Source organism: Nicotiana attenuata, unplaced genomic scaffold, assembly GCF_001879085.1.
Source record: "Nicotiana attenuata strain UT unplaced genomic scaffold, NIATTr2, whole genome shotgun sequence".
NCBI lineage: Eukaryota > Viridiplantae > Streptophyta > Magnoliopsida > Solanales > Solanaceae > Nicotiana > Nicotiana attenuata.
This window is the reverse complement of record NW_017671704.1, coordinates 94617-108730: the sequence shown is the minus strand read 5'-3', so window position 1 is coordinate 108730 and position 14114 is coordinate 94617. Positions and strand designations below refer to the sequence as shown.

Below are 14114 nucleotides of genomic sequence, written 5' to 3'. Positions count from 1 at the left end.
TCCATCTTCTTTAGGATGGCTGTTAGCGTGCCGTCGTTGGTTTGTGCCTCGATGGGTTTGTTATTTGCTCGTGCAGCTTCAGGTTCACCCACGGCAGCAGTGGTACCTAACGTTGGTATACACATGATGTTACTTTGCGGTGACTTCTCAACCAAGCCACTCAGAGTGCTTGTTAGCCATTCTTCTAGTAGCTTCTTGACCACCAGGGGTGCTTCCTTAGCCGCAGATGTGGAAGCTCCTTTTTCATTCAAGATCGTCAGATCTTCGGATGGGGAAGATGAGATCTCTGCACCTGGCGTGATGCTAGGGATTGCATTCAAAATGCCCTCGTCACCGGCCTCGTTGAGAGGATCAAGGAGATTGGCTGTAACACCCACTATCGCTTTCATTCTGGTGTTATTTTTAGCCATCTTTTGTTTTCGTGTGGTGTAGTGAATGGTAGTTGGTTGCTCTCTAGGTGGATACTATGATTTTGATTCTCGAAATCCCCACAGACGGCGCCAAATTGTTTCGCTCAAAAGTTATCGACGTACTTTGCAAGCTTAAAAACAATCAAAAGTAGGAAAGGGTAAATCGTAATCAAATATAATAGACCTAGAGATGAAAAATAAAGTTGTTGTTGTAGATCTAATAGTGTAAAATGATAATATGAACTCAAGAGAAAGTATTCGTTAGAGATAGAGATAGAGAGAGAGTAAGAGAAAATGAGAGAGTTATATTATATCAGAATGCCCCTTTTACAATGTGAAGGTCTCCCTTATATAGTAGGAGACCTCCCTCGAAATAATCAAAAAGATACAAAAATAGGTAACGTTTTCCTAGTGAAGACACTGAGCCTTAAACGATGTCGCTTTTGTTCCCACGCGCAAGTCGTACCCTTACGTTAGTTGACGTTTACTCATTGGGCGTACCCATTGGCGTAGAGATGTTGACGGTCAAATTTGACCCTATACAATATTCTTTACTTCCGTGGTTCCGCCTGATTTGTCTTCTTCCCATAAATGATTCCAATATGTGATTCCTTTACTAAGTATACATCTTCTTTCTTTGTTCGAATTGCTTTGATTGATTTCTTTCCTTCTGTGCTTGCTGACAGGTATTTTTTCACGTATGATTTGATTTTCCTTCCTTATTTCGTTTTGGTCCGCAGATGCAAATCTATTCCTTTTCCTTTTGCTCGTCCTGATTTTTTAGTACTTCTTGATATTTTATTTGAGTATCTGCAAGTCTGATGTGTATTCTTAGACCTATTTTATATTTGTCATAATTAAAATCTAAAGCTAACAAGTAGTGTGGTGCAATAAAATTCCAATTTCAAAAAAGGCTTGACGTCCCTTGATGTTCTTGGTATGGCGACATCTCTGCCATAAAAGAGAGAGCTCCTAAGCGCTATAATGCAGATCAAAGAGCGACGCAACTCACCATTCATCCGAAATAGTATTTTAAGAGTTAGAGTGACAATTCATGATTTGTCTCCAATGTTGACCATAAGAAGTTTAATTTCCTTATGTCTTGTACTTCGTAATTATGAATTACTGTTATGCTATGTAATGCTCAGACCGAATTACAAGTGCTTCAAGTACGAGGGAGAAAGAAGATGAAAAGGGAAAGAAGCATTAGATTTTTAGTCAAGAAAACACTCATACAACTACTTTTATCATTCCATCTTCACATTAGGATTAGTACTTAGTAGGATATATCGTTTTGCATTATGAAAATGTTAAAAACCTGTCTGCTAAGGAAATCAACAGGTTTACACTTTGTGAAAGCCGCGGTTTCCTCTGAGAGATTGTTACAGACTTAATTTTATTAGGGGTGTGCGGTTTTTCCCCTATTGAAACCCATTTGGGTAATGGGTCAAATCATATTATGGGGGAAATAGATCTAAAGTGGATATGGTTCATTTAAGCTTATGTGGCATTTATTTTTAGATTTTTTAATTAAATTTTATGCCATGTCATATTTATGGTAAGAGTTTGAGTCAAAATGACTTTTAAGTGACAATGATAAAGATAAAAAATAGTTGAGTGACTTTAGCGAAATTGAAAGATAGTTGAATGACCATCGGTGAAATTAACCCCAAGTTTAAGTAGGTTTAAGAACAAATATATGATGGCAATTTCAACACAAACTGACAGGAATATATAAATAACTCAAGAAATTCTACAAAACACTCAACAAAGAAACCATAACCAAAAGCATCACATTGACAGGCTTAGAAGTAAACGCATTACTCTTATGGCTTTTAGGACTACTCGCTTGGATCATTATTTTGAATTTACAGGTTCCACCCGGTGGTGATGGATCTGTGTTTGTGACCATGGAAAGGTTCGGAAACTTGCAGGCAGTAGCTAGCTGGTCATTTTCCTGATAGTAACTGTTGAATGCATATGAAATGTTACCACGAGTATCCAGATCCGCACATGATATCCCATGCCCGAGGCTGGTGCAATCAGCATGTGAACATGCATAGCCCACACTATCAGCTAGCTGTGGATCATCAAGACTAGCCGAGGGTGACAGCACGCACCACTGGCGAGCCAGGTATCGAACACCATTTGCTGGTACTAAACCTCCATTGTTTGCACCCAGGGAAAGATTGTATTTAGGCGTACCATCGAAGTAAAATATTCCCCAATGGCGTTCAAAGTTACCAGGCTGGATGCTTTTCGCGTCCTCGTCGATCAGGCTGAACAGGTAAGCATCTATAGGGCCAGGTCTCATTGGAGTCCCCTTTCCACCTGAAATGTGAGTCATGAATCCTTGGTTGAATCTCTGGGCAGCCTTTAAGTTTGCATTATTGTCTCCATCTGTTGGCCATCCGATTTCCCCTATTATGATTGACATATTTGGGTATCCATTTTTCTGCAAGGCCCAAAGCAGGGTATCGTGGTTTGCGTCGAAAACGTTGTTGTAAATTTTCCCATTGTCATCGATGGCATTTGAGTATCCGTCGAAGAAAGCATAGTCAGCAGGAAAGTTGGGATCATTGTAGAGACTTATAAAAGGATAGATATTGACAGTAAATGCACCACCATTGTCATTCAAGAACTTGACAATGTTCACCATGAGATCACGAATATCTTGCCTGAAGTCACCTGTTGAAGGTTTTTCACTTGAACTCTCGTATACATCAGCATTGAGAGGAATAGTTACTTTCACCCGATTGCCAAGACCGGCTTTTATCAGGGCTGCCTGGATGTTTTGAAGAGCTGGGAATGTTGTTGACAGAAATGTTCCATTAAACTGAGATAGAAATGGTTCATTTCCAACTGCAACATATCTGGACAGAAATAACCTTATTTAGCAAAACTGAAGGGAAAAAGCTCAGGTATTGGTATATCAGGAGACTAGTGTTTGAGCGAACCTCTTCGTAGTTTGGCTACAATTAGCATTAGATAGACTAGATACAAACTGTCCCGCGTAATTCTACCAAAATTAAACAAGCTAGGTTGAAATCTCTCAAAGGAAAAGTCAAAGTTGCTTAGAGGTCTCTCTGTTTGTATACTTCTTTCAACATGGCAGTCAGATTTAGTAAATATTATCATACTCGGATCAAGTATGCTTGACATTGACAAATGAGAAGCTAAGACGGCTCTGTTAAGAATGTAGACGAGGTGTGAAAGCCAGTTGGTCCGATCTAGTATAGATCAATACATGAACAATAATTGGAGTCAGCGGCTCTCCCAGGATTCCCTTTATGTAGAGTTAACTAATCGTAAATAATACTACTGTACAAAAAAGTTGAAAATCAAGAAAAAGTATATAAGCCAAATGCAATTCTTTTAAAGCAATTAAGTCGATATCTACAAGTCTCAAACGAATAATTTAACTATAAGTGTAACTAGAAAAGAACAAATCGGTAAAGATATAGTATAAATTTACTTATCAAATCTATCAGAAAAGTGACAACTACCTACCTTATTTGCCTGTTTGAGAAAGTTACCTACGTACTAAATTCTTGTCAATTTCAGACAAATTGCAAAATCTAACTAATCCAACTTCCAAATTACAATAATAATCTTTTAGTCAAGGTTGAGGAGTTAACTTATTTACACTGATAGAGTGTGATAAGATTAGTTATAATTTTTACCACATTAATAATTAAAGCTTATCATATAATTATTGTGTAAATATATTTTGTACCATGAGTAAAAATAACTAAAAAGCCCAAGAATAATAAGAAGAAACTCACTTGATATCAACACTGTTGGAAGAGACAAATGAAGAGATATTCTTCTCAACCCATTTCTCAGCAGCACCCAAACTGTTAGCTAAACTATAAAGCATTTCATTTGGGATACCAACCATGACTTCAATTCCAGACCCACTGAGTGCTTTAAAGATATCTGAATCTGCATCAAACAGCTTCACTTTCTGAATTCCATTGTCCTTGAGCAGCTTCACTACTATGTTTGGTGGCAATGGATGTGTTGCTTGTGTTCCCCAGTTTGCTCCAATTCCATACACTTTTCCTAATACCATAAACCCCAAAATCATACATATCCAAATACCATCTTTCATCCCTATAATTCCCATGATCGAAACAAGAAATGAACCAAAACCAATACTTATTTCATTCCAAAAAAACCATGATCCGAATCCAAAAGGGTCTCCAAGAACTGGAATTCAAGAGGCTGAAAACTTACCAATAACAAGAAAAGAAGAGAAATTTACAAACCCCAACTAGTTCAAGAGAGCCTCAGGAGATTTGGAATTCAAGAATTCATACTGTGCTTGACAAGGAAAAGAAAAAGGGTTGTAAAAGAGGAGTTCAATTTCTGAATTGGAAAAGATCATTTGAAGAAGAAGCTAAAAAAGATACCAAAACAGAGGAGGCAAGAAAGCATATTATGAAATGAAAACAGTGAAAAAAAGAAAAAGGAGTTGTTCAAAAGCTTACAACTTTACACCCCAAGGAAGAAAACCAAGCTTGTTAAGCAAAGGAAATTTAACAATAAAAAGGAGTAGGGAATTCTAGAGTTCTGTGTATGAGCCACATGTAGTTGTCATAGAAGAAGAGAAAGGTGAAGATGATAGCTACATATGTGAAAGTGACCTAAATTTTCTTGGATATATATAAAGTCAAGATGATCTACCATCAACTGAAGTTTATGCCATATATAGTGCAAGATTAAAGGAAACAAAACTAAAATTGAGTTAAGAATATTCATTTTCTAAAGATTACTAAACTATGGTGACTGCATGCACTTGATCAATGTGTGCTTTTGCTTTTTAGTTTGTGGAAAAATAATTGTCCGCTTTTATTTCCACAATCATTAAATTGTTTTGTTTCTTGAATTTTATATTCAATTATGCAAAAAGTAAAATGGGGTCTACTTTTACCATTTTGCCGCTCAATAATTGCTTTATTATTTCACAAGATTTATCTACATATTTGGTTGGGATCTTTACCAAAAATTATTTTAACAAAGATCAAAGCATAACTAGTGAACCCTCGTATATTCACTTTTTAACTCTAGGTGAAAAGTGATTCAATTTAAGATTGAGACTACACTGCATTAATATTTTCTCTTTTCTAAATTGAATTTACCTATTATATATAAGCCGCCTCAATGGAATACTTAGATTTTACAACAGGAACTTCAACGTGTATTATTGTACAAACACAAATAGGACGCTCAATCTTACTTTTCTTAGGATCAATATTTTCCTCTTAAATTATATTTTTTTATTACCAAAATTGTAAATGTGCAGCCACCATGCATGTTCAACAAAATGTGTGTGCACTTAGATACATGAGAGGATTACAAGGTTAGAAATTGAAACCTCACCAACAAGATGGAAATTTATATTGTCGACCAACTGGTCAAAGTTGTACGTCTTTCTTTTTTTAGTTACTAATAATTGGAAAATTCTAAAACATATTACTTGCATATAATATTAAAGTGTGACCTCAATTATTCGACCAACATTTCTTATGCAACAATATTGTTTCTTTTCTTTTTCTCTTTTGGAAAGAAATATTTTCTTAGTATTAATTGCATAAGGACATTAAAATAGAACAAAAAGATAGTCATATTAAATTCACATTTAAATGTAGTTAAGAAAGAGATAAAAGTTAAAAGTATCTTGGGTGTTTGAATGATTGATGATGGAGAAGAAAGAGCATAAACAAGTGTGTGCATGACTGCACGAGGTCCCGAATGGTACAACACAAGTGGCTTTTTAGTCATTCCTTGACGCTTTTCACTTTTACATGAGACTTAGGTATACTTACTTGGAAGAAAGATTAGGTGTGAGACCTAATAATTCTATAATAAAATATGCATATTCACTACCATTCAGGAAGAAGAATAGTACTAGTAGATCAAAATAATATAGTTACACTTCTACCAAAAAAAAAAAAAAAAAATAGTTTGTATAATGTTATAGTAGTATATGATGAAGCCAAAAATTTACCTTTTTTCATCTTAATCAAACATCATCAACTTTTTATCTTGTATCTATTTGTATATAGTAATGTTCGCTTTTTCCAAGTCTAATTTGAGTTTCCCTTCTTCTTGAAAATCTATATCTTCAATGAATCATAGAACAAGTTGTCACCATTTAGCTATGTGATCTTCTTAGTTGTTTTGCCACTTTTTAAATTAGAAGTGTAGTACTACTCGAAACTCCACTATGATCAAAACGAGCTAATCCGAATTGGATATTTTTTGGAAAAGGGAATCGTCTGCATGCATTATTACGAGTATTTGTACTTGTGAATTTAAAGTACACTATGGTGATTGCCAACGGATAGGAATTGAACCCTAAAGTTGATCCACTTAAGCAACTTTCAAATAGATTTTCATATCTTAATATGTGGTTTTTTTCTTCTTACAAGAAGTATATCCAATTTCAAGAGAAAAAGGTAAGTTCCAAGTTTTCGATAACATCCTTCAGATTTCACTGATATTACAAAATGTTCAAATTGAGGTTCTAATAGTCGTTTCAAAATTCTATATTCAAAGAAAGTCTAATAAATTAGTTGAAAGTAAATGGGAGATTTGAGATGCTAATTATCACCTTGAGGTACAAATTTAATTTCAACCTATAATGGACAAATTCTAATTATAAACAGTAATCAAAATATCAAATACGCATCAACGTTAACCTTTTGATTATTAAATTCTTTATTTTATACACCCGCAATGGTGACTTCTTTTTCGTACACTTTAATTAATGACCCCTTTCTGGTAAAAGTTTCTTTGCTCCTAATCTGTAATTTAAGAGCAACTTTTTTTTTTCTTCAATACCCACCTTACAAGGGAAATTCATTTTTCTTTTAATTTTTCGAAGTTCAATACTGAGTATCCTAACTTTAAACGTTATACGAAATTGAGAGTTAGTTCGTTTCAAAATGTTAGGGCGTAAGAAAGACATTTTATCTACTGCAGCATGAGGTTTAGGCCAAGTTATAAAATAAGACAACATGATGATAAATAAGTTATGGAAAATAAATTAAGATTAAAGAAAAACGAATAGAAAATCGCTGAAGAACTTTAGAACAAAAAGGTCCAGACACTAATATAAGTATAAAACTAAAAAAATAAAAAGATACCATGAGGAACGAATCAATCGAACGTCTTAGCACCCTAAACGCTAAAAGGACAAACAAAAAATCAGTGTTTGTTAAGAATATAATGCCACCAAACTGTTGGGTGTGCGAACAAAACCGCATATTGGTAGCTGAAAAGATTAGGAGCCTACAGATAAGGTGTAGGAATCGTTTAATGGTGTAATGCCTTGTGGGAAAAATCGTGCGGGCTTGACCCAAAGCGGACTATATCACACAATGTTAAGAATATCTTTGGGCCGTTTTAGTCGAAGAAAAACTATATGTTGCACAAGTAAACAAGATAGCATTTTCTAGTAATATTGTTTACCCTAAAATCTGAGTAGCAATTAAATTTGTATTGAGGTCTTAAAGATATGTAATTTAGTCCAATAACAACTGATAATCAAGGAATCAAATGTATAAATTAAAGAAATAAGTTGAATCAAACCAGTGTGCAAGCCAGTCTCGACCTCGAGCTAAGCTGGCCTCGAGGTAGGTCAGTAAGAATAATAAAGCTGAAAACCAATTCTGATGAGTGATAAGCAAGAAAGTGAAGAATGTATATTCCTTTTCCAATGATTGATGATGTTACAACTGAATGGGCCCCCCTTTATATAATAAAGGAGTCCTTAACAAGGTACATTTCTATTTTTAGTAGGGAATCTTATTGGGACAGCTGTCTAACCACCTAGTACAAATCCGTACAAATTCATTACGGAATTTACGCCTTGATCTTAGGGCTGTTACGGGAATCTTGCCTTTTATGTTACAAAATCATAACGGTATTATCTCGAGGCTGGTTATATTCGGCCTCGATGTCCATCGAGCACTTCGATCTTCAAGCCTCGAACTCCGGTATCGAGCTCGAGCCCAGTCTATTTCGGACTTATTCTTGAAGCGATTCCTCGAGCCCACCTAATCGGGCATGCCTGATTTTGACCGTATATAGATAGTACCCGTGTATCTTAGAATAAGATGATAAGAAACGATTTGAGCTTCGATTTTTCGGATCCCCTAATGATGATGTCATTCCCGTGATGTAAGCGCTCGAGGTGATCAAAATGCCCCGTCGGTTTGCTTCCCCAAAACATTAAATGCGTGCGAGTAGTGGTCTGCCACTAGCGCCCGCTGAACCGTCATCGCTTACCTATAAATACAAGGCTCCTTATTTGAATTAAGGACTTTACTTCCATCTTGCTATTTCTCTGATCTCTCCTTCTCTTCATCTCTCTCCTTTGTTACTTGCTGCTCCGCCCCTTTAGTGTAAAAAAAATATCAAACTCCATCTCTTTCCGCTTCCTTTAACCTAAATCAATCGCAAAAACTTCCAAAACTATTCCCCAAAAGGAATAAACTTCCGCCTCTTCTTCACGTCCGGCTGGTGACAAAGCGCCAGCCTTTCACGAGATCGTTCCCGACGCCTGCATCATAAATAAAGACTTCAAAGTTGAAAATCCCCCCGTCGTTCCTGGCCGATGTGAGCATGCGTCGAGGTATATCTGTTCGATAACGGAGAAGCACCTCGAGGCCATGAAAAAGGAATGTGGCTGGGGGGATGAGGTTGTGGTACAGATCCCCACCCCCGAGGAGAGTATCACCACTCATGTGGAGGGGTTCCTAAGTGTTTACACATACCCCTTCACACTGGGTCCCCTCGATCCAATCGTGATCGACTTCTGCAAAAGATATCAAGTCTCCCTCGGCCAGATCCACCCCTTTTTCTGGCGCATAGTGATCATGTTTCGCTATTTCTCCGGCAAGGCCGAGGGGCTCGAGTTCACCCTCAGTAATTTTATCCGATTGTACTAGCCTCAGCTTTTTTGAGGGTTGATCAAGCTCCAACTCTAGTCGACCAAGTCCTTCTTTGCTAGCAACGTCGAGGATAAAGATCTGGGCTGGATGAGCCGGTTCATTCGAGTGAGGACCCGTGATATCATCCTTGAGGAGAAAATGTCGTTCCCATAAGAGTGAATCCCCGACCGTAAGTGAAGTTGTTTCCCCAGTAATTTTCTGTATTATGTTTTTGCATTGCATGATGCGTTCAACTTTTTTTGCAGCAGTCACTTGGATGCCTCATGTGGTCCTCGAACTCGAAGACTGGGTCCGAAAACTAGCATCGACCTCCTCATATGACGAACGCCGTTGGCGTGATTTGGCGAGGGGCAGATGGGAAGCCAAGCACCACGGTAAGTTCTTCTTGTTAGTTTTTGACGCTTTCCTCTTTATCGGAGACATTTCTTTTCTCATACCTAATTTTTATTTATGCAAGCATTAGAGATTTCTCCGAAATGAGGCCGACCCCTTCTGGGAAAGAGATCGAGTCCCCGATTCCAAAATCTGGGAAAGATAATAAGAGGAAAATGGTTTCGAAGCCCGAAGACCCCCAAGATAAAAGGGCTCCTACTCGGAGACATAGGAGGAATGTCATTCACATGAACATAGACTCAGTCCACTAGTTTGACAATGAGGAAGAAGACGAGGGCGAGGGCTCGGTGCTGGTAGCCCAAGCCAGGAAGGCGGTCGAAGCTGCCAAGTCTTTCAAACCGAAGACCCTGCCTCGTGGTGAGGAGGATCCGATGAAAGATGCAGCTAAAGCCCCAGAATCGCCCGAGGTCAAGATTGTTCCTCAGCCATCAACAAGCACACTTGAGGGGGCAGGTTCAAAAATCCTTAGCACTAAACAGAACGCCCCGAGCAATGACATTAGGTCATTCTCCCTCCCTATCGTCTTACTCCGATGAGGCCATAAGAGAGGCTCGGGACTTGCACATGCCTGACCTAGGTGGAGTCCCTACTGAAGAAGATCTTTTCCGGGATTGCTTTACCGGGGTCGATGATTCCGTCGAGCTTAATGACGCATCTACCCTCTTTGAAGAGGCTCAACGCCTTTTTATTCGAGTAAGCATCAACTCCTAGATGTTGCAACTTTCTTTTTCTTCTTCTTCTCCTCACTCTAACTGATATCCTTTTTTCTGTGTAGGATCTTGCTAAATTCAAGGCCGATCTGAGCCAATGCGACGCCGAGCTCCAGAAGGCCTCGGATGAAGGGAAGACCCTGAAGCTCCTTTGCAGTCAGAAGGAGGAGGAACTCAAGGACCTTCGGGAAGACTTGGTCAAGGCTCGTAAAAATGAGGCCGGGCTAGACAAGCAGGTAAATGTCATTTTGAAAGAGTATGATCTACTCGACCTTACTATGGAGGCTAACACTTTAGTGTCTTAGGTGCAGCAAAAACTAGAGATGATCGGGCAGCTTTGAAGGGAGGTCGATCAGGTTAAGGACGACTGCTACCGTTGGAAGGAAAATAAGGATCACCTTACTGCAGAGAAGGAGGTTGCTTTAGCCAAACTGGCATCGGCTGAGACCCAGCTTCGGGGTGCTAAAGAGAAAAATTCGGCCCAGGCTAAAAGGATCGACAAACTCGAGGTCAAACTTGCTGAAGCCGGGGATGGGGTTGCTGAGGCTAGGGCTGAGGTCGAGAAGACGAAGGCCATGACTGATAAAACCACTGCCGTGTACTTAAGGGTTGCTGAGGCTACTCAAATGGAGCTAAGGGAAGTTTTCGACCGGGAAAAATGGAGTAATGAATTGGCCAAGTGCCAATCTCGGAGGGAGACACTTGAAGAAACCCATGCTCGAGGTTTCGACCTCACTAAAGAGATAGCTGAAGCGAAGGCGCTCGAAGCTGATGCCAGATTTCTTGTCTCCTCCTCCTCCAACGATGATAATGAAGGCAGCCAAGGCGGGTCCGATAATGAAGAGGGGCCCGAAGAGGAAGCTGCTCCCAAGGGAGAAACCAGCCCCGAGCATAAATAGGAATTTTCTTTCTCTTTTTGTACTTTTCTTTTTGTAAGACCTTTTGTTGGTCTCTTGTACATATCCTTTTTCAAGTATAAAAGAAACAATTTCCTTGAATGTCTTCTCAAAGTTTCTTGCCTTACGAAATTATTGCAATAATTTCATTCTTTGAACGGTGTGTTCGAGATTCTGTCTTGGATGGTTTCCTTGAATTTGTCGAGTTTGAATAAGGTTCGAACTTCTGGGGCAAAGACCCTTAAGGGCTTGTGATGGATAATATTGAGTCCCCGAGAGATAGTCAAGTTATTACTTATTTGGGATCGGGATTTCGAACCCTTGGGTTCGGATCGGGTGAGAACAAGCTCTCAAACCCTAATTGTATTGGCCCTTAGGCTCTTTTGGATCGAGCTGTTATGGACTCCAAGAGATGGCTATTATTTCCCCTTTTTAGCTTAAAGACTTAGTAAAAATTTCTTTATGCCTTAGCATGCAGTTTTCTACCTATTGGGTTATTTGAGGGTTTAGTATCGATCTGAACCCTTTTGTTTCTTGTGCCTTAGCACAAGTTTGTATTTGAATAACTCGATACCTCTTAAGGTTCTTCGAGGGTTGATTTTATCGAAGCACTTTGATTATATTGCCGAGGGTAGCCTTTATTAACCGATTTTCAGAGAATTCGAAGGCCTATTTTTATTGCGGGATTCGAACGTCTTCGAGCCACGTTATTTCGTCCGCAGCCTTTGGGTATGCCTCTTGGACTTGTTTCCGATAACATTTCGAACTTGTACGAAATGTAAGTCCCCGAGTATGATGGACTTGGCCTTTACGTCGAGGGGTGCCTCTTTGAGGTCTTATGAATCCGAGTTTAGATAACTCGAATGTGTTGACTGTCAATGGTATTCCCCGAGTATTCGAGGTGTATTTTCATTTTTGCCCTTGAGCCATTTCTCACAGAATCACAAGTATGAAACTCGTATAATAGCAAATTTCTTTGAGGCACAAAGTGTTTGATATAGAAAGAATACTTCTTTGAATAATTCATACATGCGTATATGTTTTTCCATCAGGACTCGACTATTCTTTATGGACACGGTTCATCCGACAGTTTGGCCATTACAAAGTTTTCCTATTAAGACCCTCTTTGGCGTGAAGTATTTTTCTTGAAAATATAACCTCCGAGGGTTAGGGTGATGCCCCCCAGTATTCGAGGTTGATTGAAAAGAAGCCTTGGATACTGTTGAATTCTCCTTAGGTAGCACATAGTTGTTGCCTCGTTAAAAATCTCACCGGAAAAACCCATTTGTGATAAAAATCGGACTAAGGGAAAAAGAGTGCAACACGTGCTTTAAAACCTAAGATCTTCGTGTTAAATAGTTTCCTCGACGCCTTGATCGAACACCTACAATAAGTTAGTATTGAATACAAATGGAAAAGGGAAAACGCCATACCTCAGCAATAATATCGTTTGAGCAGTGACACGGTCCAATTTGTTCTGCAATTGTTCGCCTTCCATCGTGCCAAGTTTGTAAGATCCCTTTCTGATGTTACCAATGAATCAATATGGTCCTTCCCAATTCGAGCCTAGTTTCCCTTCATTTGGGTCTCGAGTATTTAGGGTGACTTTCCTTAGAACAAAGTCCCCTATTCCGAAGTAGCTAAGGTTGGTCCTTCTATTGTAATATCTCTTAATTCTTTGCTTCTGTGATCCATCCGAACAAGTGCAGCTTCTCGTTTTTCATCCAATAACTCGAGGCTAGTATTCATAGCCTCCTGATTTTCTTCCTCCGTTGCATGCCAAAATCTGGCGCTAGGTTCCCTGACCTTAACTGGGATTAAATCCTTGGAGCCATATACTAAGGAGAACGGGGTTGCCCTCATGCTGGACTTTGATGTCGTTCGATACGCCCAAAGGACTTCGGGTAGGACTTCTCTCCATTTCCCCTCAGCGTCGCTCAACCTCTTCTTTATGTTTTGGATAATGGTCTTGTTCGCCGACTCGACCTATCCGTTTGCGCTTGGGTGATATGGCATCGATAAGATCTTATTTATCTTGTGTTCTTCAAGGAACTTCGTTACCTTGCTGCCGATGAATTGCTTTCCGTTGTCGTATATGATTTCAGCACGTATCCAAAATCGTCACACGATGTGATCCCAGATGATGTCTAGACTTCTTTTTCTCTGACCTTCTCGAAGGCCTGTGCTTCCACCCATTTAGAAAAGTAGTCAGTCATAAACAAAAAAATTTAGCCTTACTTAGGGCCGTTGGTAGAGGTCCGATAATATCCATCCCGCATTTCATGAATGGCCACGGGGATAGGACTGAGTGAAGTTGTTCTCCGGGTTGATGGATCATCGGTGCAAACCTTTGGCATTTATCACATTTTCGAACAAACTCCTTGGTGTCTTTTTCCATGCTATCCTAGAGTATCCTGCTCTGATGATTTTGTGAATCAAAGAATCAGCACCGGAGTGGTTCCCACAAGTGCCTTCGTGGACTTCTCGTAAAGCATAATCGGTGTCCCCCGTCCCTAAGCATACCGCCAATGGTCCATCGAAAGTCCTCCTGTACAACGTTCCATCTTCATCTAATGTGAATCGGGCGACTTTGGCTCATAGGGCTCTTAACTCTTTAGGGTCCGTTAGGATCTTTCCATTCTTTAGATATTCAATATATTTATTCCTCCAATCCCAGGTCAAGCTTGTAGAGTTTATCTCGGCATGACCCTCCTCAACCACAGATCTTATTAGCTGGACGAC

At 39.2% G+C, this 14114-nt stretch overlaps 1 protein-coding gene across 1 annotated transcript; it reads right to left on the bottom strand.

Moving 5' to 3' along the window:
- Positions 1-2060: 2060 nt before the first annotated feature.
- On the bottom strand, positions 2061-5108 carry LOC109209774 (glucan endo-1,3-beta-glucosidase 5-like). Its single transcript, XM_019373109.1, has 2 exons — positions 4196-5108; positions 2061-3283 (listed from the first exon to the last, which is right to left on the bottom strand). Exons 1-2 carry the CDS (start codon positions 4537-4539, stop codon positions 2164-2166), a joined length of 1464 nt encoding a protein of 487 aa, XP_019228654.1. The 5' UTR covers positions 4540-5108; the 3' UTR covers positions 2061-2163.
- Between the last annotated feature and the right edge of the window lie 9006 nt (positions 5109-14114).

Bases quoted from the DNA above. Each gene is read 5' to 3' on its own strand.
- LOC109209774 (XM_019373109.1), bottom strand. From the start codon at position 4,539: ATGGGAATTATAGGGATGAAAGATGGTATTTGGATATGTATGATTTTG. The intron at 3,284-4,195 runs GTGAGTTTCTTC...ATTTCTGTCCAG, and splicing joins TCCAACAGTGTTGATATCAA to ATATGTTGCAGTTGGAAATG.